Source organism: Hippocampus zosterae, chromosome 12, assembly GCF_025434085.1.
Source record: "Hippocampus zosterae strain Florida chromosome 12, ASM2543408v3, whole genome shotgun sequence".
NCBI classification, from domain to species: domain Eukaryota; kingdom Metazoa; phylum Chordata; class Actinopteri; order Syngnathiformes; family Syngnathidae; genus Hippocampus; species Hippocampus zosterae.
Genome location: NC_067462.1, coordinates 1,623,161 through 1,645,712, shown reverse-complemented (window position 1 = coordinate 1,645,712; position 22,552 = coordinate 1,623,161). Strand labels below are relative to the sequence as shown.

General features: G+C 46.8%; 3 protein-coding genes and 1 long non-coding RNA gene across 5 annotated transcripts in view; 2 read left to right on the top strand and 2 right to left on the bottom strand.

Annotated features, from left to right (window-relative positions):
- Positions 1-12: 12 nt before the first annotated feature.
- On the top strand, positions 13-3,284 carry cnot9 (CCR4-NOT transcription complex subunit 9). The gene is made up of 8 exons (XM_052081945.1): positions 13-127; positions 878-1,063; positions 1,145-1,260; positions 1,553-1,662; positions 1,727-1,836; positions 2,234-2,332; positions 2,407-2,498; positions 2,761-3,284. The coding sequence occupies exons 1-8, from the start codon at positions 110-112 to the stop codon at positions 2,927-2,929; spliced, it is 900 nt and encodes a 299-aa protein (XP_051937905.1). The 5' UTR covers positions 13-109; the 3' UTR covers positions 2,930-3,284.
- Positions 3,285-5,955: 2,671 nt separating this feature from the next.
- plcd4b (phospholipase C, delta 4b) lies at positions 5,956-11,468 on the top strand. 2 transcript variants are annotated; one of them, XM_052081923.1, is made up of 14 exons: positions 5,956-6,058; positions 6,138-6,296; positions 7,247-7,475; positions 7,694-7,823; positions 7,888-8,119; positions 8,236-8,437; positions 8,591-8,735; positions 8,828-8,983; positions 9,639-9,936; positions 10,016-10,132; positions 10,224-10,402; positions 10,639-10,771; positions 10,859-11,008; positions 11,091-11,468. In XM_052081923.1, exons 1-14 carry the CDS (start codon positions 6,040-6,042, stop codon positions 11,180-11,182), a joined length of 2,241 nt encoding a protein of 746 aa, XP_051937883.1. In that variant the 5' UTR covers positions 5,956-6,039; the 3' UTR covers positions 11,183-11,468. The 2 variants fall into 2 exon arrangements, with proteins under 2 accessions (XP_051937883.1, XP_051937882.1); XM_052081922.1 differs by lacking the exon at positions 5,956-6,058 and having other exon boundaries at positions 6,116-6,296.
- Positions 6,533-22,552, bottom strand: part of LOC127611429 (uncharacterized) — a 159,658-nt gene continuing 143,638 nt past the window's right edge. Inside the window, exon 2 of the long non-coding RNA XR_007965320.1 lies at positions 6,533-6,799. This is a non-coding gene — a long non-coding RNA (uncharacterized LOC127611429). The remainder of the gene's footprint in view (positions 6,800-22,552) is intronic.
- Positions 11,446-22,538, bottom strand: znf142 (zinc finger protein 142). Its single transcript, XM_052081916.1, has 9 exons — positions 22,024-22,538; positions 21,771-21,944; positions 21,574-21,685; positions 21,004-21,276; positions 19,958-20,782; positions 19,141-19,318; positions 13,093-15,514; positions 12,807-12,912; positions 11,446-12,390 (listed from the first exon to the last, which is right to left on the bottom strand). Exons 2-9 carry the CDS (start codon positions 21,942-21,944, stop codon positions 11,879-11,881), a joined length of 4,602 nt encoding a protein of 1,533 aa, XP_051937876.1. The 5' UTR covers positions 22,024-22,538; the 3' UTR covers positions 11,446-11,878.

Below are 22,552 nucleotides of genomic sequence, written 5' to 3'. Positions count from 1 at the left end.
TCGCCATTGAAATAACAGTTTCTTCAACTTGAACTGCACTCGCCATTGAAATTCACGGGTTTTTTTCCTTTAAAAATTTTTTTGTACTCTTCTTAGTAAAAGTGTGAGAATGCTGGCCACGGGAGCCGTAAGTACTTTCGATCCAGTATTTATCATCTGTGGAGTGCAAAATGAATGTCCCCCATTTTTTTCTACCAACCAGACAATCACTCACCATGGTGTCACGGACGAAAGTTCAGGCAAAATCTGTCTGAGTTGTCTTTTCCAAGCCTTCTTGATCCAATGCAATTGCATTGGATACCTATTGATTTACACAGGACCAGCATTAACAGACATATATTGTCAAGACGCTTCCAAGTGGTATACGGTGTCATTTTCCTGTATCAAATATTTAGTACGTTGTGGCTCTTTAAAAACGGTGAAAAGGCACCGATTTCTGGCCAACGTCTCAAGATTTTAGGCGTGACCGTTATGATAGCGTCAAGCTTTCATAACCTTAACCAGACAACCATCAAAGTTCGCTGTCACTTGAAGTGTCCTGAACCCGACGTCATAACGCTGCATGTTATTCCTTTGTGTTACCAAACAGCACAACCAAGGGCACTGTGCAGTTATGTTGATATCTAACTCATTGTTTTGGTTAGCTTTTGGTCTTTTCTTTGGGGTGTGGGAATTGTCATCAAAGTTCAGTTTCACATAAATGCGTACAGGACACTGAATATATTTAAACAAACAAAACAAGTGGAGCAAAAACGAAACGGGCCTCTTTTTACCTCACAATAGATGTATATCTTGGGATGGATAGTTGGAGTGGTGTTTCATAACCTCTCTTACACGAGGAATGGCTCATTCTTGGCATCCTCTGGCCTTTTGACAGGCTGTTACCAACGTCACTGCCTTGGCTCAGGTAGACCGGGAGAAGATTTACCAGTGGATCAATGAGTTGTCCAGCCCAGAGACCAGAGAGAACGCCTTGCTGGAGCTCAGTAAGAAACGTGAATCTGTGCCCGACCTGGCACCCATGCTCTGGCACTCATGTGGCACCATCGCCGCCCTTTTGCAGGTATCCGTCTAGCAAGGCGTCACAAATCAGGGTCGCCGATGTATGTTTGTTTATTCACGTACGTTTCTTGCCCTGTATTAGGAAATTGTGAACATCTATCCCTCGATAAACCCGCCCACGCTGACGGCTCACCAGTCCAACAGGGTGTGCAACGCCTTAGCGCTTCTTCAGTGTGTCGCCTCACACCCGGAAACGAGGTAACTCTCGGAATCGCTGCCATCCTGAATTCTTCCAACAAATTCGGGATGGGATGAAAGGAGAGAAAATGACTCTGGTTTAAAACACAATGCAATCAAACATGGAATGATTATGATATTAACTTCTGTGAAATGGTGCACAATATTGTCACGCAATTATTCGTTATATCATTATCTCACAAAATCACAGAAATCTTTTCCTAAATGTAAAGTACATTGTTGTTGTGATAAAATACTGTGACTACAACATGCAGGAAATAGTTAGAATGCCTTTGCTTTTTTTTTTTTCTAGGTCGGCCTTTCTCGCAGCTCACATCCCCCTTTTCCTTTATCCTTTTCTGCACACCGTCAGCAAAACGCGCCCGTTTGAGTACCTGCGACTTACCAGCCTGGGAGTCATAGGTACGTCCGTTTTCTTTTCTGTCGGCGGTGTACATCCTAAGCGGCCTCTTTGTCGTCACCGCAGGCGCTTTGGTCAAAACGGATGAGCAGGAAGTGATCAATTTCCTCCTCACGACTGAAATCATTCCGCTGTGTCTCCGCATCATGGAATCTGGAAGCGAACTCTCCAAGACGGTAATGAGCTTTTGTGACATTGACGCGCGCAGCTGCGCTTATGCTGGGTTTTCCGCAAGACAAGTCATTTACAATACAATACAATACAATACATGCTGATTTATATAGCGCTTTCACAACAGCGGCAGCTGTAACAAAGCGCTTTACAAAACAGTTAACATAAAGTAAAATAATAAACACAACACATAACATAAAACACGGACAGTCGTGCAGTCCTAACAAAGTGTGCAATGTGGTGGGAAATGTAATATGAAGTACCAAACAATATTCTGAAAATGTGTCCGAGAGGAACTGTGAATAGTTCTTAATTGATGACGAAAAGGTATATTGTCTGCTTGCACATCTTTGGGGGCTCGGATCGTTTTCTGTTCTCTAAGGCGGCCATTTTGTCGGCTAGGTTGCCACTTTCATCCTGCAGAAGATCCTGCTGGACGACACGGGGCTGGCCTACATCTGCCAGACGTACGAGCGCTTCTCCCATGTGGCCATGATCCTCGTGAGTGACACCGCCGACCTTCTGAAGCTCGCCGTCCACGGCGCGTGACAATGTCGTTGCCGTTGTGTCCACAGGGGAAGATGGTGTTGCAGTTGTCCAAAGAGCCTTCGGCGCGTCTGCTGAAGCACGTGGTTCGATGCTACCTCCGCCTCTCGGATAATCTCAGGTACGTAGCGCTCTGCTTTCATGTGACATTCAAAACAAGGGGTTTTCACATTTTTTTAAATCAAATATCGAGCAAGCCATTTCTTATCTTTTAGATCCACATCGTCCAGTCTTTCGGTGTAGCGATGACACGCTCAATCACCCGTTTTAAGTCCAATCGTGCCCGAGTTCATTGACTGTCTAGCCTTTGAAGATGACTTGTTACCAGTAGGTGGGGCCATCGCATCACTGAAACAATGTCACCCTTTTTTTTGTGCGTTCAGAGCCCGAGAAGCTCTGCGGCAGTGTCTGCCCGACCAGCTGAAGGACAGCACCTTTGCGCAGGTGCTGAAGGACGACACCACCACCAAGCGTTGGCTGGCCCAATTGGTGAAGAACCTCCAGGAGGGCCAGGTGACCGACGCCCGGGGCATCCCCTTGGCCCCGCAGTGACGATTTATATCCACTGATCAAATGACCCCGAAACGGGGACCATGCCGCCATACGTATTGGTGGAGATGCCGTTTACAGTTGGCAGTTTTGATCATTTCACTTTTGGGAGTCTGACATATTTTACGGTTGAATGAGCAAAAGGTGACGCAAGTTTTGTACAAAATTATGTTAAACTGTAAATACTGTACCTTCAGTGCTGTTGTAAATAGCAAATGGCAACATTTGGCTAAAACGTAGTACATTAATGACTGCCAGCCCTTCCAAAATGTTTTTTGGCTCTTTTTTTTCCCTCCTGCAATTTTCACTATGTAACACACATAAAAACGTTTTGGATGAATAAAACATTTGAAACCTCCGAGCTCGTCTTTTTTAGACTGACACGGGCATGAAAACGGGCTCTGATTGTTGCTCACATTTCAATTCACCCTTTATGCAGTTAAAAAGTTCATATTTCGGGGGCGGGGGATATAACGGGGCCCAACAGAAACTAAGAGAGAGGCCACTGCATTAGCAGACCATGCTACTTGATAGCTTCCATTATCCTGTGAGATGCACTTGTGTGCTCTCGATGCAAACTGTTTCTAAGTGGCTGTGCTGCATTCTTGCCAAATTCACTTTTACAAGCAGACGCCATACAGCCAGCGAGTCAATATTGGAGTGCATTAGCCAGATTGGACCGAGGAGCCCACATTTAATGGCGTCCATAAATATATTTACAGATGAGGACGCTAGAGAACTGCTAAGCATGCTTGCCTCACCGTACAGAGGCCGTGGGTGTAGACACACACACACACGCTTAGTCTGATCTGCTTAATTGCACAGTTGATGGATGGGCACGCCCCTCCAGAGACCCAACTGCCGGTAATTGTATACTCGGAATTAAAAAATAAGTCAAATTTTCCTTCATATATCCTCTTTGAGATGTAGTCTTCATCGAGAACATTTGGCACATGATGGCCTCGGTTGGTGGTGGTGAGGGGGGTGGGTGGGGGGGTTGCAGCAAAAGGAAAGCAGCCTGTAGCGGGAGTGGCTCCAAAAGGAAGGAAGGCTCAAGAAGAGGAGGAGGAGCAGCAGCAGCACAGTCACGGTCTGTGTCCGACAGATTTCTCCTCGGACACTCCCAGTACTTAAACGCTCCCCGGCCCTTCCAAGCGTCTGGATCCAAACATCCAAGCAACATGTCATCCCTGGATAATCTCTCAGGCTGCCTACAATGCATCACGCCCACCGCATCCCCCCAGGAAACGAGGCTGTTAGCGGGGGAGCCACTTTAAGTCGACCGCATCTGGACGTCTGACACGTCGCTAGGGAGGACTTGCACTTTTGGTAAATGAAGCTATTCTAAGGATCTCAATATTACGAGCTTGCTTTTGTGTGTCTACGGTGTATGTATTTATAATTTTCTTTTTTGGGGGGCGGGGCTAAGATGATGTCACGTATTTATAGTGTGTCTGGATCTAATTTACAGTCTGCAGCAATAACATTGTTTCGTCATGGGCGAGCATTCCGTTTACGTGCATGAGGCCATTGCAGCATTCGGTTAATGTTTCTGAGCCTTGTGTAAATTGTAACTTTTTTTAGCGAGGGGGGAGCGAGGATCCTACCTTTTAACCCTCATGTTCAATTTGTGAACAATCATCATTTTCACAATCAAAATGATGATGACCCGAGCATGTCTCACCAAGTGTCAGAAATGTCACCCCCCCCACAAAAAAAAAAATAAAAATCCCAAGGAACAATTTGCATCACGCTAACCAGTGAGTCGCTGATTAACCGCCCGTTTTCCATTTAGTTTCTCAGGAACGCGACGTTTCTTTAATGATCCAGAAGAATCAGAAAGAACACAAATCTGAATAAAAATGATTTATAATGTATGATGAACTCCGTGAGACAAGAAACAAGACGTTTCTGTTCCCGGCTGAGTCGTTAATTTCCTAATTCCGTTTGGCCAGACATCAAGGTGACTTAGCGCGTGTGGTCAGTGAACTTCCCCGAGAGCTTCGGATTTGCAATGACTCATCTCGCCTCGTGGGAGCCGTCTTAGAAAACACACTTCACTCCGACGGGCCCCCAAAATAAAAAGTGCACACTTGTGACCTTATTTACAGTTCAGAGGAGGAGCCTTGTGACTGGTGAACTTTCCGGAAAACATCGGCATGACATCCACGTAATCTAGTTGCGTTAGCAGAAAGTGAATGACTCTTGTGAAATTAAAAAAAGAAAAAAAAATCACCACTTGAAATGTCCTGCCACCATTGGAAAAATAAGCCCCCGGGGTCACATTGACCCAGTGATGTTGCCGTTCTCAATAAATGTGATGGTGAATCAATTGATTGTCCAACACTATTGATTCTTTAATCCCCACTCGATCTATCAAGAACGCATCTAACAAAGTTGCATCATCTGTTGTTAGTCAGAGTGATAACAATTTACAAATATGCCCCCCCCCAGGCCATATTTTGCAGTCAACAATTTTGATCATAAAACGTACCTAGGGGATATGATTGCTGTTGCTGAGACCGAGCAAAAACAATATTCCTTATTTTTGATATTTCAGCCTTCATCAAGAAACCAGAAAGGACCCCAAATCTAAATACGGTAGCTCGACACGTGATCAAGCAAATAAACAAAGACATAAAAACAACGTGTAGTGGAACCTTTGACTGATCAAAACATGCAACTGACTCAGGGATGTGACTCCTGTTCCCGAGGGTCAAAACTTGAAGCGTGGGAGCACTTTTAAAAGCAAAGCCCAAATCCGTGTTGTTTCAGGACACAGCTGAAAGGATATGATATCTCAGGCGTGCAAACTCAGGAGCAGGTGAAAAACAACCCATCGTCTTTCCAAAGCTTATCGGCCGCATATTGCAGTCGAGAGACACAGACAGGGTGCAGGAAGTGACATTTGGATTTACTTTCCTTGATAAGCAAGCACCATGCACTCGAAATGCTTCACTAAAGTCTCCTTTCGCATTCATTTCTCAGGAACACCAACAACTGTTTTTTGTGGCATGTTGGTCCAGATTTTAAAACAACTGGAATCCAAAAATAAACATCTGCTTTGTTTTAGGAGAATCTTTCCATTGGCATGATTGCGTGCTTGTAACAAAATGGAGTCTCCGGGTGCACGTGAGTACATGCGAATGATTCATATGACGCCAAACGTTTTCTTTCCCCTTCCTTGTTATGATGACATCTGGACCTCCAGTTTTTCAGGATGACCCTGACATCAAGGTGATGATGGTCGGGTCCACTTTGAGAAAAGTCAAGTCCCGCTTGTGGAAAAAGCAAAGGCATTTCCGACTCCTGGAGGACGGGCTGAGTATTTGGTACAAGTCCAGATGGCTGGGAAAAGGCCACTCCACCTGTACGTTCCCAACAACCCCCGAAAGTCACTCAGTTCCGAAATACCTCTGCTTCATTATCATTGAAAACTTTCCCTCATGGCTCTTTGGTTTTCATGTTAGTTACACCATGCCTGAAAAGTCACCAGCTTTTGCTAACACGTAACCTAATTTTTAAAAAATCATATTTCAGTGGTCTCAAATACAACGCCCTAAAGTTACTTTGTAGTGCCCGCTGGAAAGTTTTTTGGAGGGTGGCGGGGGGAAGAAAAACACCCGAATCACCAGTTTCACCGATGGAGACGTAACTGGGTGGACATGTTCGACAACACAGGAAAAAGTTTTGAGAACCCACAACTGAAAGCGACAATGAGGGGTGTCACGTTGGACTTCTGTGTGATGCACTCATGGCCATCAACAAGGCACTCTAAAGCCACCACAACAGCCCTAAATCCACATGCTGGCTGTCAAAAACAAAACTATTTGAAACATTTTACTCCCTGCTTGCTCCTCCACCTTTCTCTGCCTGAAGTGCACACACTCACAGCTGACAACGAGGCACTTGTCAATGCCGATGCACACCGATTTTCCAAAGCTGAGATTCATTTGCAAGGTGTAAGCATGTAAGCTAACTAGCTAAGTGCATGCCGCAATTGCCCCGGAAAACTGCTGATGCGAACGAAGGTGCTCAAGTTCGTAAATAGTCAAGGAGTGGGAAATCCCGCCGAACCCCGAAATGCATCATGCGGCGTTGTTTCAGTTATGCCTAAACCCCCAAAATTGGGAAAACCAAAAAACCTTATGTCCACAGTTCAGCACCTATATTGTACAATTGTTGTTGTTGAATTTCGAAAAATCTCCAAATTCACTTGACAGCGTCTTCTTGATGAATATTGTTGTTATTTGCGTAGCTGGTGAAAGTCTCCAAGTTGGTCATGAACGAAATCCTCCCCGCACTCTGATTTCACCCCAGTTTCAGTGATCGAGGTGGAGGCGGTGCGCGAGGGCCACCAATCAGAGGTCTTGCAGAGCATCACGGATGAGTTCCCGGCCGACCTCTGTTTCACCTTGGTGTTTCATGGTCGTCAAGGCAACCTAGACCTCGTGGCCGAGTCCCCAGAGGAGGCTCGGGCTTGGATCCGGGGATTGCGCAAGCTCATTCACAGGGCTCAAACCATGGACGAGAAGCAAAGACTGGACCAGTATCCTTAACCTTGTGACATAGACAGTCCAGGAGGCATCCGTTTTCTCCAAGCCGTGTTCTTTAAATCGCAGCAGATTCTGGGCAAAACGTATAAGACAGTGAATGAGTTAAAACGGTAGGATTTTGTGGAGCTTGCGGGACTCGAACAGCTATTTCAATGACATAAATCCCAACTCGTCTGAGCGCCGATCCGAGTTTCCCTGAGCATTCTCTCAGGTGGGTCCGAGACTGGTTTCTCAAGGCGGACAAAAACAAAGATGGGAAAATGAACTTCAAAGAAGTGCGGAAGCTGTTGAAGATGATGAACGTGGAGATGAACGAGGAACATGCTCTCTATCTATTCACGGTACGACTTGGAAAGTTGTCGCTCCTCAAAGAAAAGCATCGTCCATCTTCCGTTTGTTTTCCAGATGGCGGACCGATCGCAGAGCGGCTCACTGGAACTCGAGCAGTTTGTCCTCTTCTACAAGATGCTGACCCAGAGAGATGAGGTGTGGCGAGTGTTCCAGGACTACTCTGGAGACGGGGAGACGTTAATGCTGGAAGAGCTGGAGAACTTCCTGAGCGTAGAGCAGCAGGAGGGAGAAGGCAGCGCTCGACATGCCAGGGAGCTGATGGACCACCAGGAACCATCAGGAACAGGTCAGTTGAAGTGGCGCTCTTCAATGTTCATTCGTTATGCCAACAATGTTTTTTTTTTCAGTGTACCACTTGCTTGGAAGCGGTCGATTTCTCAATTCTCATCTCTCTTTGTGCAGCCAAGAAGCACGGTACCATGTCCCTCGACGGCTTCCAGATGTACCTGTGCTCCCCGGAGGGTTCCATTTTCAAACCTGACCGTCTGGGTCTCTACCAGGATATGAGCCAGCCGCTCAGCCACTATTTCATTTCCTCCTCGCACAACACCTATCTGATGGAGGACCAGCTGCGAGGTCAGAGCAGCCTTGAGGCCTACATCCAGTAAGACGGCAAACAAACACGAAAAAATGACTTAACCCCATGATGTACAGTGGTGCCTTGATTTACGAGTTGGATTTGTTGAGTGACCATTCTGGGAACTCCAAAACACTCAAATGATCCAGACTTTTTTTTCCAAATGTCTGTGCAACAAAGGGCTCTTAAGAGAGGCTGTCGCTGCGTAGAGGTGGACTGCTGGGATGGCAGCGATGGGGAGCCAGTGGTTTATCATGGCCACACTCTCACCTCCAAGATCCTCTTCAAGGATATCATCGCAACACTGAAAGAATATGCCTTCGTGGTGGGTAGTAGCACTTATTACCGATGAAGCAAAACAATCAATACGAGAGTTCAGGACTGTATACGACGTGCAGCTCTGCCTTTTTTTGACAGACATCCGACTTCCCGGTCATCTTGTCCCTTGAGAATCATTGCAGCGTGGAGCAGCAGACGGTCATGGCCGGGCATCTGAGCAAGATCTTGGGCAACACGCTGCTAAGGAACATTTTGGACGGACCCACCAACCCTCAGTTTCTTCCCTCACCACAGGTCAGTCCAATCATAGATATTGGAATTGTCAGCCAGTAGCGCCCCCCCCCTGGAAAGCTTGAAAGAAATTCGTCCCGACACCAATTTCATTCATAAGCATGAAATTGGGTTTAGCTTCATGACAGAACTCATGAAAAAGGCTCGGTAAATGATGTCTGAAATTGAACAGGAAGTCAGAGGTCCTCAAGGAATCAATGCTTGATATCGAACAAGATGTCGGCCATTTTGGGTAGATTCCAGTCCTCCTACCTAGTTGAAGTAAGAAATATATCAGCGGCCCCATGCAATCAGCTTGACCGATCAACACGAAACTGAATGGACGTGTAGCATTACCGGATGCATGAAAGAGTGTCAAGGAAATGGAATTAGGAAGTCAGACAATTTGCTTCAAAGCGTTCCGTTTCCAGGGCTCTTATTTTTGACAAACTCCGACAAGGGAATTCACCAAACCGAATGAAAAGCAAGTCTCATGGACAGAGGGGTGATGCTAAAATTTGAAGCTTTTCAGGAAATCGCTGGAGAACGGCACCCAAGTTGGATCATTCTGAAGAGTCCTCATGAATTAGCATCTGCAGTACACAAAGTGTCCTCAAGAGAGCCCTCAAATCTATTCACCTGTCCCGCACTAATGGTACTGTCCTGTCAACACATGAAGGAGCTTAAAGGAAAGGTTTTGCTGAAAGCCAAGAAAATTGGCGGCACGGAGGGGTCCCCGGACGGAACGCTGACAGACGACAATAGCGACGAGGAGGAGATGGCCAACGGCGAAGCGCCGCACGCCGAGAGTTCGAACCAACACGAGAAGTCCAAACTCTCGCGTGAGCTATCCGATCTGGTGGTTTACTGCAAGAGTGTCCACTTCCGCGGCTTTAAAGGCAGAACTTTACACGCCAAATACAACGAGATGTCCTCATTTGCCGAGTCCAAGGCCAAGAGGCTCGCTAAGGAAGCAGGTAACAGAAGACCATGAATCGGTCATGAAACCGAAGTCAACGTGTACACTCAATCGATGTGCGCTACACTTTTCTACAGGAACAGACTTTGTGCGGCATAATGTCAAGCAGCTAAGCAGGATTTACCCGAGCGGCCTCAGGACCGACTCCTCAAACTACAACCCTCAGGAATTGTGGAACGTGGGGTGCCAGATAGGTGAGGAGAAAATCTTCGGTTCCAATTGCGCTCATCCAAACCGGGTGGACGAACTCCTTGAATTACGTCACATTTGACTCTTTCCTCCAAGTGGCCCTAAACTTCCAGACAGCGGGTCTGGAGATGGATCTCAACGACGGGTTGTTCGCACAGAACCGTCGCTGCGGTTACGTACTCAAGCCCGACTTCCTGAGAGACAACAACACAACGTTCAACCCGGAGAAACCCCAAGAGCAGCCGGGCTACAGACCCATGCGCTTCTCCATCCAGGTGAACGTATCTTCTGAAACGACCAAAAAACAAAAGCACCTCGACCAGTGACTCTCTTGAATTACAAGAGGTCCTCCATTGACAACATTATCGCGTTCCTACAATGGCGTAATCGGAATTTGCACATTAAACTCAGCTACGCTACTACAGTACTTCCATTTGCGGGCATTTCCTGTACTGTAGTTCAAAAGTAATACTCAACGATATGAATTTATATGAACCGTATCGTCATTCAGGTGATAAGTGGGCAGCAGCTACCAAAGGTGAACCAGAAAGAGGGCTCCATTGTAGACCCCTTGGTCCGAGTCGAGGTGTACGGAGTGCCGCAGGACCAGGCTAAGGAGGAGACCAGCCACATCAACAACAATGGTATGAAAAGGCGGTTTGAAGGGATGGTTTTGGTTTTATTCAGACCATGAAAGAGGGGGGGAAAAAACCCATTTGTTCTTCATGCAGGCTTTAACCCGGTGTGGAATCAGACATTGAATTTTGTCATCCACACTCCCGATCTGGCCTTGATTCGCTTTGTGGTGGAAGATTACGACAAGACCTCCAAAAACGACTTTATCGGACAGTACACGCTGCCGTTTACGTGCATCCAACCGGGTGAGCAGCGAGTGACATTTCTTTGGAAAAAATAGTAAATCCCCAGCATGACATTTAATGCAAAGCCTCATTTCTGTTGCAGGATACCGTCACATTCATCTGCTTTCAAAAGACGGAACGGCCATCCCTCCCGCATCACTGTTTGTTCATATCACCATCTCGAAATTCACATGAATGGCTGAACCGCCCTGTTTCCGTTCAGTTCCCAGGACCGGCAATAATGGTCCTGGGTCAATCCCCCGCAAAGGACTTGTTCAATTGTCAGAAGTTAGAAAGAAATCCCAACAACATTGTTTATACCTCATGATTAATTCTATGACTAAACATTCCACACACACACCCACAAGTATATCAAGAAAGAGAGTGACTTTCTAACCTGTAAACTTGCATGAGTTGGTTTGAATTTTGGTCTATGCAAACATTCTATGCATCAAAAATAAACGTCAGTATGGTTTTATGATGATGTGCTGCTCATTCATTCACTGTAAAAATAGATATTCTTTTCAGTGACAACTGACTTTTTTTTTTTTTTAGGATATACTCAAACCTTTTGTGTTGTTGCGGGTCAAATGGACCTGTGTTCACTATAAAAACAAGCAAACAAAAATGCAAATTGCTCTGCTCGCCTAGTTCTCCTCTATATTTTTTATTACGTATTAAAATATGTCCCCTGTTTTGTGACGTGATTAGCTTGATTGCTGTATATCATAAAAGGAGATGAGAACAAGCCAGGCAGAATATTTGGTCTTTCAGTTTTACAAAACTAACCTGGGCTAAATCCCCCCCCAACCCCACGACATGACAGGAGCTTTAAGGTGAATTGGTAGACCCCAAAGTGTCCAATTTTTTGACCGCAACATTAAGACGCCATCAATTATTAACATTTGATAGACTTGAACTCACAGTCTGTCCGCTGCTCATCGTTTCTCGATCTTGCTCCTCCTCTGTTCCCCTACCGGTCAGCGTTCCTTGCATGGCCTCCTTCAGGGTGAGGCCACCGGTGTCCAAGTCCCTCACCACCCCCTGCTCGACGGGCATCCCGGGGTGGTGCTTCTGCAAATGTTTGACCACCTGAAACTTTTGCTTGGCCCGATATGAACAGTGACAACAGCCAAACGGCAGCTGCTCGGTGTGCGTCAGGAAGTGGTGCCTGAGACCGGCGGGCCAGCGGAAGGCCTTGTGGCACACGCCGCAGGCGTACGGTCGCTGGTCACCGTGCTGCCGCTGGTGGGTCTTCAAAATGAAGCTGGTCTTGAAGGCTTTGCCGCATTTCTCGCAGACGAAGGCCCGCACGTCGCAGTGCCGGGTGGTCCGGTGGGCACGGAGGGCGTCCGCTCGGTTGGTGCGGTAGTCGCACTGGTCGCAGCCGTACGGCTTCTCCCCTACACCCAAATGAGACTTTTGTTTTGGATGCATTTCACAATTGTTTATCCAGCTAAGACAACTGAGAACACGTTCCCATCAGTCGTGCCAAACTGGCAGCAGAGAGCATAATGGAAGCAAACACATTGTCAGGGCATTGAATCGATAGCCACTGGACTATTGTGGTTAGTCTTATTCGGGGTAGACAACTTAGTCTTGACCAAACACCTCAAATAAAACAACTTTTAAAAAAAAGATGACGATTTCAGTCGCCTCGATTGCCCTCACCTGGAGAACTGAGAACCCACACAGACCGTTTGACTTTTTTGACTTTGAATCGCTACTTCCTTGTAACCCAAGTATTTTTTTTTTTAGACAGGTAGCTGTACTTCTATTTAAGTTCAGTGTGAACACTTTTGCAACTTCTGGATCTCACCTGTATGCTTGGTCATGTGGTACTTCAGCTGAGTGGCCCACTTGCATTTGTAGCCGCAGTCAGGACAAAGGTACTTTTTCTCTTCTCGGTGGACCCTCATATGAAGCTTGAGGAAGGCACAATATACGGAGAGAAATAGCTGAAAACATACGCATCGTGCTTCTACTTTTTATTTTTTTTACATTCAATCCTATTCTTTTTTCCTAGGTTTTACATGACAGAAGGGTTTGAAAAATTGGCCTTTTCGTTGCAATTTTTATTCCACCCAATCCAACTTTGAGCTTACCTTCAGCCTGGAGGGATCGACGCAGGCATAGCTACAATGCTCACACCTGTATGGCTTCTCCCCCGTATGTATGCGAACGTGCCAGGTAATCTTCTGCTTGTTGCCCGTCGAGTACTTGCAGTCCACGCACTTGTACACGCGCTTGCCTCCATGGGAACGCAGGTGCTGTTCCAACACCAGCGAGTGCCGACAAGCAAACGCGCAGCTTCCGCAGCGCAACGGTTTGTCTGAGGGGGACCCTTCCTCGTGCTCATCCAGAAGGTGCTGTGCAAGGAGCCGCCCGGTTTTGCCGGCAAAGGGACAGTGCTGGCAGCGGTGGGCCAGCTGGGTTCTAAGATGAGCCTCAATATTGTCTTTGGTACCGAACGACTCCCGGTGCTCGCTGCGTCGATGGCTCCTCAATGCGGCCTTGCTGCCGCAAGTGTAGTCGCACCGCTGGCAGGGAAAACGCCGCCGCCGGTGCGCTCGTATGCGGTGGTTCCTCAGAGCAGATTCCGAACTGAAGTGAGCCTCGCAATCAGCGCAGTCATGATTTAAGTCCCCCGTGTGACACCTGCGAGTGTGCCGCCTCAAATCGTCCGCCGTGTAGCCGCCGTAGTCGCAAAACGAGCACGGCAGAGCGGGTCGCCTGTCGTGGACACGTCCCTTGTGCTGGCGAAGCTTGTTGGCCGCCCCGAATGTCTTGTCGCAGACATCGCAGGCGTGGCGTCCGCTTCCCGTGTGAAGGGACCGGTGCTCTTCCAAACGGTAGCGCCTTGAGGTGGCGAAAGGACAGTAAGGGCAAGTATGAAGGGATGAAGTACCCGTTTGCTTTTGTGCCTTGTGTCCTTGTTGCTCCAGGGAAGAGTTCTGGTGTAAATGCTTTGGCTCAACAGCACAGCTGGAACTCTGGTTGACCTTGGGCTCTTCCTGGAGGGCTAAAGCATTTCCCAGTCCGCCTTCAGGCACACCGGAAGAATCTGTCACAGGCCCCTCCTCAATAGGTTGTTTTTCTTTGCCCGACACACCGACGCTTCGACTGCATTTTCCCCTTTTTCGGCAAATGGAAACATGTCGATTAAACGCTGCCAGCCTGACCGATGAATAGGTGCAAAAGTTGCACGTGAGTTTCCTGGGATGCTCTGCGTTCCTACGTACCGAAACGTCTCCATGCTGACTTGGATAATGCTCTGGATCACCGGATGTCAAGACACTAAGAACAGAGACATCATGGTGAGCCTGAGCTCCTCGTGGTTTTTCAGACGTGTCCTGACTGGGAGTACAGTTGTCTTCTATTTGTGCGGCTCTTTTGCCAATCAACGTCTGTGGACACTTCTTGGCAAGGTGCCCGTCGAGGCCCCGTCGCTGTTTGAACTGGGCACCACAGGCCCGGCATTTGTGATACCGCTGTCGACCGCAACACAAAGACCGACGGTGGCGCTGAAGAGTCTTCTCATTCTTGGTGACATAAGAGCACTGGTCACAGCGATAAACATCTTCAGTTGCCACTGCCAGAATCTGGACTCTGCCGTCGAGAACCAGAGCGTCATCTTGCTTTCTTTGAGGATTGGAAAGGCAATCGTGTGCCAAGACTCGATTTTTCTCTGGCGGTGATTCTGGAGTTTCATTCTCAGATTCATAGGAACATTTTTCACTCTCATCATGAACAGTCTTTATCTCATCTTCTGCCGGGTTGGTCGTAGCCAAATCTGTGTTAGTGGACATAATATGACAAGTTGCATCCTCCTTTGGCAGCAGAAATCTTTCACATTCGGGGGTCAAAGTTGTTAAAACAAGAGTGCAGTATTCTGGACCGGTATCAGGTGGAGAACTTTGCGATATTCCTTCTGTGGTCCCCTCCTGACGCGGGACATCATCAGCATCCAGTCGCGGAACAGCCATTGAGCGAACTTCAGCAGCCTGGCCGGCAAATGGATCTCGTGGAGACTTGGAATCAGACGCCTCTGTCGGAATGGATTTTTTGGTGGACACGGCGGATGTTTCTTGAGCAACCAGCGAGTCCTCGCGCATGCTGTTTGAGGATCTCTCCCTCTCTTTTGCCGCATAATTCTCCAGCCATACTTTGTCACCGGGCACGTAACCATGAGCTTTTCTCTTGTGCAGGAAGAGGCTGATGCTACTGTACGAAGAATAGGGACAGAGAGCGCAGCGGTATTGTTTCAGTCTGGTGTGTTTACAGTTCTCGTGGTTTTGAAGGGCTTGCAGGAAACGTGTCGTGTACGTGCAATATTTGCACTGGTGCACAGATGCTTGCCGTCCCGCTCCCGAATGTTTGGCTAACATGTGCTTACGAAGCTCACATTTGCGTCTGCAGGCATAGGCGCAGAGTTCGCACATGAGCAATTTGGCCTGATGTCGTAGTTTGTGGCTGTTGAGCTGGTCCATGCGGGGACAACGATATGGGCATTGATCACACTCATACCTACAAGAAGAATGAAGTGCGTTAGGCTGCGTACATTTTTTCTGATATTCTGCTTGTCGTTCAGCGAAGGATCAGGAGAGTAGATGGACTTGATTACCTCCACGGAATGAACTTTGAGGTTAATTCACTTTTGTCACATGTCATTTGGGCTCCTTCGTTTTTGGTATGTCATCTCAGGCGTTTAAACAGTTTACACTCCCTTCCAAAAGTATTGGAAAAGTGAGGCCAATTCCCTTATTTTTTTTTGCTGTAAGTTGAAAACAAAGATGCATATGAGACATGGACTCATCTGTTCAACATTTATTTGCAGGTATTTACGTCTTGATTGGATACACAATTTGAAAGACATCAATTCATAGAAATAAACAACATGACAGTGAAAATGGCTGAATGTTTGGCTGCAAATCCTTGGCACGGAATTACTCCCATAAGTCTGTGACCAAATGACATCACCAAACAGCTCGTTGGTGAAAAATTCCCAGACTATCAGCGCAGTGGGTTACTCCTTTCAATCGTATCTCGAGCAGGTAAAATGCATCCTCTGTAGGGGTTTGCTTCTGAAGACTGACTTGACTCCTATCTTGTCTTGGCACAGCTTTTGTGGTTCTTTTTCTGCATGATGAAGGATCCCCCAATTAATTTGGTTGCATCATTCCCATTGATTGCATAACATTTGTGTAGAGTTCTGAGTTCATTTGGGTGGGTTCAAACGACAAGATGCTTCAGATTTGTGTATCCGATCCAGACATAAATACAACAAGTCCCTGACAAGACAAAGTCGACGCCAACCGCCCCCCAAAAATGCATTCCTCCCTCCTCCTACGGTTCAACCCATAAATTACCCTTCCATACTCTTTGACACAAAGTGATAAAGAATATATTTGCATGAGTACGTAGAGTTCAAATTTGCGTAAAAATTTAGATCACACTCGCAGGGAGTACAATGTGCACAATGGTTAGTTCCAAGCAGAAGCCGTAAAAAGAACGTATACTGTATATGTCCTATCCTGGTTTATGTGTAAACATTATTAATGTATGTACATCCGATAACCAATTTTAAAATCAGTGCACTTACCAGTAAAGAAATGAAACTTGAGTGAAGAGAATATTGTTGAACAAATCAGCTGTGCAGTACGACGAAGATGAGGACGATGATTTGTATCGTACTGCACCGAAGAGCAAGAGCAATTACAGCTCTTCATAGGACGCCTCTTCTTCGGGCGCTTCGGATGGGAGGAGGGCAAGGAGTTCCTTATAGTCGGGGCCTTCCTCTGAAGACGCTGACGTTGGCTTGTCTTGAGTTGCGGTCAATTTCTGGCGCTGTTTCTTCATGGTGATGAGCAGGGTCCTGTATGTTTGCATTGCACTGTCAATAGCATTCTTGAATTGCAATGCCCGAACCATATTAGGATCCCATTCGTCCACCATCCCCTGAAGGTCCTTTGCAGTTTTTACCATCGCCGACAACCTTTCAAGCGACAAGCCTTCAACTTCGTCTTCCTCCTGCGGTGGATCAGCTTCTTGCTCTGCCTCCTCACCGGCTTGTTTTGGGAGATGCGCCGAGTCATCGTCGGCCATTGGGTTAGAGTGCGTCTCGAGGAGGTCATTCAAGTCGTCGGAGGTCATGCTGCGGAAACCTTCCCCTCCCACCAGCTCTGCCAGCTTGACTGCCTTATCCACCGCCAAACGTTGAACTTGGTCCGTAGAGGATCCCTCCACCTCAGGGACGCATTCCGGCCACAGCTTCTTCCAACACGCGCTCACAGTTCCTGGCTTTAACTCCTGGAGACATATTTGAATGACTTGGAGAGCCGTCGCGATGTTGAAATTCTTCCACAGCTCCCCAACAGAAACATTCTCTTCGGTATCCCTGGCGTTGACGAGTTGCTGCATGACGTTTCGCGCGTAAAGAGCCTTGAATATCCAAATGAGGCCTTGATCCAAAGGCTGAATGTTTGCTGGCAAGATCTCAATCCGCACACCCTCGTAGGACAAATTCAGTGGGAGGCTGCTCGCGTTATCCATCATCAGGCAAATGTTGAAGTCCAATCCCTTTTCTGATAGGTACGACTTAGCCTGAGGGAGGAAACTTTCATGGAACCACTCGGATACAAGGGCTTTCGTCAGAGACACCTTGGAATTATGCATCCAGAAGACGGGCAGCAGGTTTTTGTCCTTGCTCTTCAGGGACCGAGGGTTCGCGGATTTGTAGATTAACGCCGGTTTCATCAGGAAGCCGGCCGCATTGCAACACATAATCAGCACCACGCGGTCGTTCTGCCCTTTGAACTCAGGGGCTCTGGCTTCCTCCTTCATAAGCATCCTGGTTGGGATCTTCTTCCAGAATAAGCCGGTCTCGTTCATATTGAAGACTTGCTCCGGCATGTAGCCTTTCTCTTCGATGAGTGCCTTGAAGGTCTCTGGGTACTTCCTGGCCGCTTCCACGTCTGCCGATGCAGATTCCCAATGTGGCGACACGCTCTTCAGCTGGTATCTCTTCCGAAAGCGGTCGAACCAGCCCTTGCTTGCAAGAAATTCGATGGGTTCTTCCGAGGAGGTCGACGGTCCCGGTTGGGGGTTAGTGCCGTTGTCTTCTTTGCCACGATGAGCACTTCCATCGGCCAGTTCCTGGTAAAGTTCTCTGGCCTTCTCCATCATGGCGTTGGTGTTCAAAGGAACGTTCTTCTCCCTGCATTCGGTTATCCACCGAACCAAGGACGACTCCATCCTCACTATGTACTTATTACGCGTATTGACCACCCTCTTCAAGGTTTGCGAGCCATTAATGGCCACCGTACTTCGGATGTTGGCTTCCTCCTTCTTGATGGAGCGAATCGTCGACTCGTTCAATCCGTAACAGCGTGCGACTGCAGAAAATGTCTTCCCGTCACGGAGCAAATTGAGGATCTTGACTTTCTCGTAGAGGGGCATGACCTTCCTCTTGCGTTTAAGCTTCGGGCCAAAATAGACCAACGGTGCAGAAAGTTTGGGCGACATCTTAGGGCTTGAAAATAAAGCGCAAAAAAAAAAAAAAAAACACTTCACTAATACAACCATGACATGAAAGGATGCAAAAATAAAGGAATTGACTTCACTGTTGTGATTCTTTTGGGCGGGAGCGTGTCTCATGTGTGTACAGGCGGTCCTCAGTTAAGAGCAGTGCTCGCTTGCAATGTTTTGACGTGACATTTGACACGCAATGAATGTTTGCGCAGACAAGTAGGAATACGTTATAATGCATCACAAGAAGGCACGCTCGGTTAGCGCCGTACCTACAGTATTTTACAATATTTTGAATCAAATGGTTTTTAAAATGTCCGCCAAGTACTAATTCAGCATAGGTTAATGATAGACCGAAATACAAGTTACAGTTACATCACATCAGCTGTCAAACAGGACTTTCTCATGAATGAAGGATGCCCGTCATTGTAATTGTCAGGATCCTCTTTCATCAAAAAAACAATTTGAGGCCTGCATAACGAGTTCACTCTTTTTGGAGACTGAGATCCGAGATAATGGTTCTACAACTCGGTGGAGCTCTGTGCCTTCTGAGTGTTTGGTAGGATACGGCTAATTAGTTTGCAGCATAGAGAAAAAAAAAGAACAGGACAACAGCAACACGCTACCTGAGGTCTCCTGCATGCTTCCTCATGTGGATGTTCAGACAGTGCTTCCATTTAGTGACATATCCACATTCCTCACATATGAAGTTCCTGTCGTCCGAGTGTGTGAGCATATGCTTGGAGAGGTATGACTCGTCTCGGCACCGGAAGTCGCACAATTGACACTTGTGGGGCTTCTCACCTTGAAAGACAAAGAACATGTGGACAGACAGGCCTTTCAAACACACAATATTGCCTGCACAGGGTAAGTCTGCACTTCCAAGCAGATAAAACGCTTATTTTTACAAGGTCAAAGTCTGGGGATTGACTTGGCCAGTCTAAAGCCCTCCACCTCCAAGTATGAGGAAGAATCCCACAATCTACAACCAAAACAATGCAGCTACATTTCAAACGCACAAAGGCCTTTTTCAGTTGTTCGTTTTGGGAGGTTACACCCATCAATCCTTAGTAAGTAAAATGCATTCTCTTTAGTGTTTAAGTCTAGAGATTTACTTGGTCTGTGTGAGGCCCTTCTGCCACTGATGAACTCCCTTTTACACCCTGGAATGGTTGTCAGTCAATTGCAGGGCGCATTTAGACAAAGAACAATTCAAACACACTCAATGGGCAGTTTAGAGCCTTGACGCTAACGTGAAGCTAACGTGCCTGATTTTTGGAATAAGGCAAGAAACTGGAGTATTGAGCGAAAACCCACGCAGGCAAAGAGAGAAGATGAAAACTCCACACCAGAAGGCGAGAGTCTGATGTGTTAGCCACTAGGCACAAATCCCTACTGGGGGGTAGGAAGAAGAAAAAGAAAAAAAAAGTCACCAATCCTCACCACTATGCGTCAGCATGTGTCGATTCAAGGCTCTCTTGTGTGATGTCACGTAGCTACACTGTGAGCACCGGTGGATCTTCTCATTGGCGTGCAAGTGTCCAATGTGTCGTTTGAATTGCACCGGGTTGAATGTCGAAAAGTCACAAAAGTCGCAGCAGAGTTTCTCACTGCCTGCGTGGCCCTGCCGTTGATGCCGCAGGAAGGCGGCCTTGTTGGAACACGAGAAATCACACTGCGAGCAGTGGTAAGCGAGGTGAGTCTTGAAGTGAGTTTCCATGTGGTTCTCGCTGGGAAAGACGGCAACGCAGGCGTGATGGGGACACCCTACCGCCGTGATCCCGTGCTCCTCCGCCGAGTGTCGCATGTGAGCCCTGCGCAGATGACTCCGGAAAGGACAACCATCGTGAAAGCACGCCACCGCCGTTTTGGGTGCTCGGGCGTGCTCAGTCTTCATGTGAGCCTTCAGCGTCCCGCTCTGGCCAAAGCTTTGACCACAAGTGGGACACGGATAGCGGTGGTGCGTTGCGTCCTCTTCCATTTCGTCCGCGTGGACGGTGACGAGATGGCGACGGATGGCATTTGGCTCCACGGCGGAGTAGTCGCATAAATGACAATGGTGGGCTTTTTCGCCCGCCTCGCGCAGCTGGTGCACGCGCAGTTTGCTCCGGCTGGTGAAGAAGCGCTCGCAGGTGGGACACTGCAGACCTGGGTCGGGATAATGCAAATGCAGGTGTTCTTGGAGATGGGAGCGCATCTTGAAACAGCGCCGACACTCGGGGCAAATGTGGGTGTCATACATGTGCTCTGCCTCCTCTGCAATGCACTCTAAAAAAGAACAATAAATAAGAAAAGAAAGTTGCTTCAACAATCCTTGTTTAATTGCTCACTAGTTACATCATTGCCTCTCCTATCGTCTTTGTTTCTTACCAACAATGATAATACTGGATGTCAATGTCAGGCGTTTTTTTACGAGCGCAGTATATTTTCTGTGACAAAATGCCTTATGTCTCCTTGAACAACCCTTGAGAACCTCTGCATGAGCGTACCTTTCGTCTGCAATACTGAGTCCTTTCCCTCCAGTTTTCTCAGTTTTTTTACAATATGACCTTTGTCATCGACATCGTTTTCTTCATCGTTATTGTCTTCTACATCTTCCTTGTTTTCCCCTTCATCGTCTTCTACGACGACTTCCACTTCTGCTTCTGCTTCATCCCCATCTGATGTAGCTGATGAAACGCAAGTCAGGTTTGATTGTGTTTTTCTTTTGGGCCTTCCGGTGGAGACCTGAGGTTGGAGGTTTGCATTTGTACATTTACGACCTGTGAACAAAAAGGCAAAGACAACGATCCATTCAATAGGAATTTAAAACTTTGTCCATTAGTCATACATGGCGAACATAAACCAACATCCCCCTTTTGGGCAAACAAACAAACAAAAAAAATAATAAATACCATCTGGAAAATATTGAGCTTTTTTTTTTACAACTGATTTGTACCATCACATGGATGGTGGAAAGGTTTTTCACTGAATTATCTTGTTGTCATTTTTTGTCTATCACAAAAACTTTGAACAGCCTTTTTGAGACTTTTTTATGTCAACTGTAAGTTTGTACTTACTTTTGAAGCTGCGTAAACGTCTCTCTGAGAAGTTCCAAGCGGGTTGGCCACCATCTGCAACATTCTGATCGCTTGTTTTACAATTGCCAAGACCCGTCATCTTCAACAGTTCCTGAAACACAAATAAATCAACAAAGTGTTGTTTTGCAATGTGCAAAAAAGGTACAAAACAATATGAAAAGTTTCAAGTGACGTACGTTATGGGCCATCCTTATTTCCGTCTCCTTCTTCTTTATGTATCGGACTGTACTCTCGTTCAAGTCATAATGACGGGCAACTTCGGCACAACTTTTCCCACCTTCGAGCATATCCAGGAGGTTGATCTTCTCGTGATGCGGCAGAGCTCTTTTCAGGCGGCGAATGGGCGGCATCTTTGGGTGTCACAGAAACAACTCAAAACGTGGAGCCCCCCGGCTAACAGTCGTATGTTATCTAGAAACCTGAACTCACGAATTGGCGGGGGTTTGATGAAAACCCATTTTTTACTATTGTAGATGCTTCATGCAGTAGGTCACAACTGTGTAATGTTTTTTTTTAACGAACTATAGTTGTTGTATAACAGGAAACCCGACTCACACGAAACGTAAAAAAATATTTAGGCGACGTTACTTACTCTGTACAATAAACTTAACTCGAACGTCGGCTTTATCCTTGCTAAAGTATTAGCTTCTTGTGATTTGAGGACAGCCAAATGTTGCTACTTTTTCGCATTGTAAAAAGGGTGAGCACATTCAGCGCTAAAAGTATTCATTATATTAAAATATGGTGTTTCTCAATGAATTTAAATGACATGCGAGAGTTAATTAGAATAGCTTCGAGTTCACCTCGAGCATAACAGAGATACCCTGTCGGAAGGTAGTGTAACGAACACCGGAAATACTAGAGGACACATGCGCGTAATCTAACATTTTTACCCATCGATACATGAAAATCAATCAAACATTTTAATTCAAAGAGTTTAAAAATTGAGAAATTTTAG

What these genes read in the sequence shown, in the direction of transcription:
- cnot9 (XM_052081945.1), top strand. An exon ending in CCCATGTGGCCATGATCCTC is followed by an intron (nt 2,333 to 2,406) that starts GTGAGTGACACC and finishes TTGTGTCCACAG; the next exon opens with GGGAAGATGGTGTTGCAGTT. An exon ending in CGCCTCTCGGATAATCTCAG is followed by an intron (nt 2,499 to 2,760) that starts GTACGTAGCGCT and finishes TTGTGCGTTCAG; the next exon opens with AGCCCGAGAAGCTCTGCGGC.
- plcd4b (XM_052081922.1), top strand. Translation starts at nt 6,116, where the DNA reads ATGATGACATCTGGACCTCCAGTTTTTCAGGATGACCCTGACATCAAG. An exon ending in ATGCTCTCTATCTATTCACG is followed by an intron (nt 7,824 to 7,887) that starts GTACGACTTGGA and finishes TTTGTTTTCCAG; the next exon opens with ATGGCGGACCGATCGCAGAG. An exon ending in CCATGCGCTTCTCCATCCAG is followed by an intron (nt 10,403 to 10,638) that starts GTGAACGTATCT and finishes ATCGTCATTCAG; the next exon opens with GTGATAAGTGGGCAGCAGCT.
- znf142 (XM_052081916.1), bottom strand. Translation starts at nt 21,944, where the DNA reads ATGCCGCCCATTCGCCGCCTGAAAAGAGCTCTGCCGCATCACGAGAAG. An exon ending in ACGTTTACGCAGCTTCAAAA is followed by an intron (nt 21,277 to 21,573) that starts GTAAGTACAAAC and finishes TTTTGTTCACAG; the next exon opens with GTCGTAAATGTACAAATGCA. An exon ending in ACACATGCTGACGCATAGTG is followed by an intron (nt 19,319 to 19,957) that starts GTGAGGATTGGT and finishes TTGTCTTTCAAG; the next exon opens with GTGAGAAGCCCCACAAGTGT.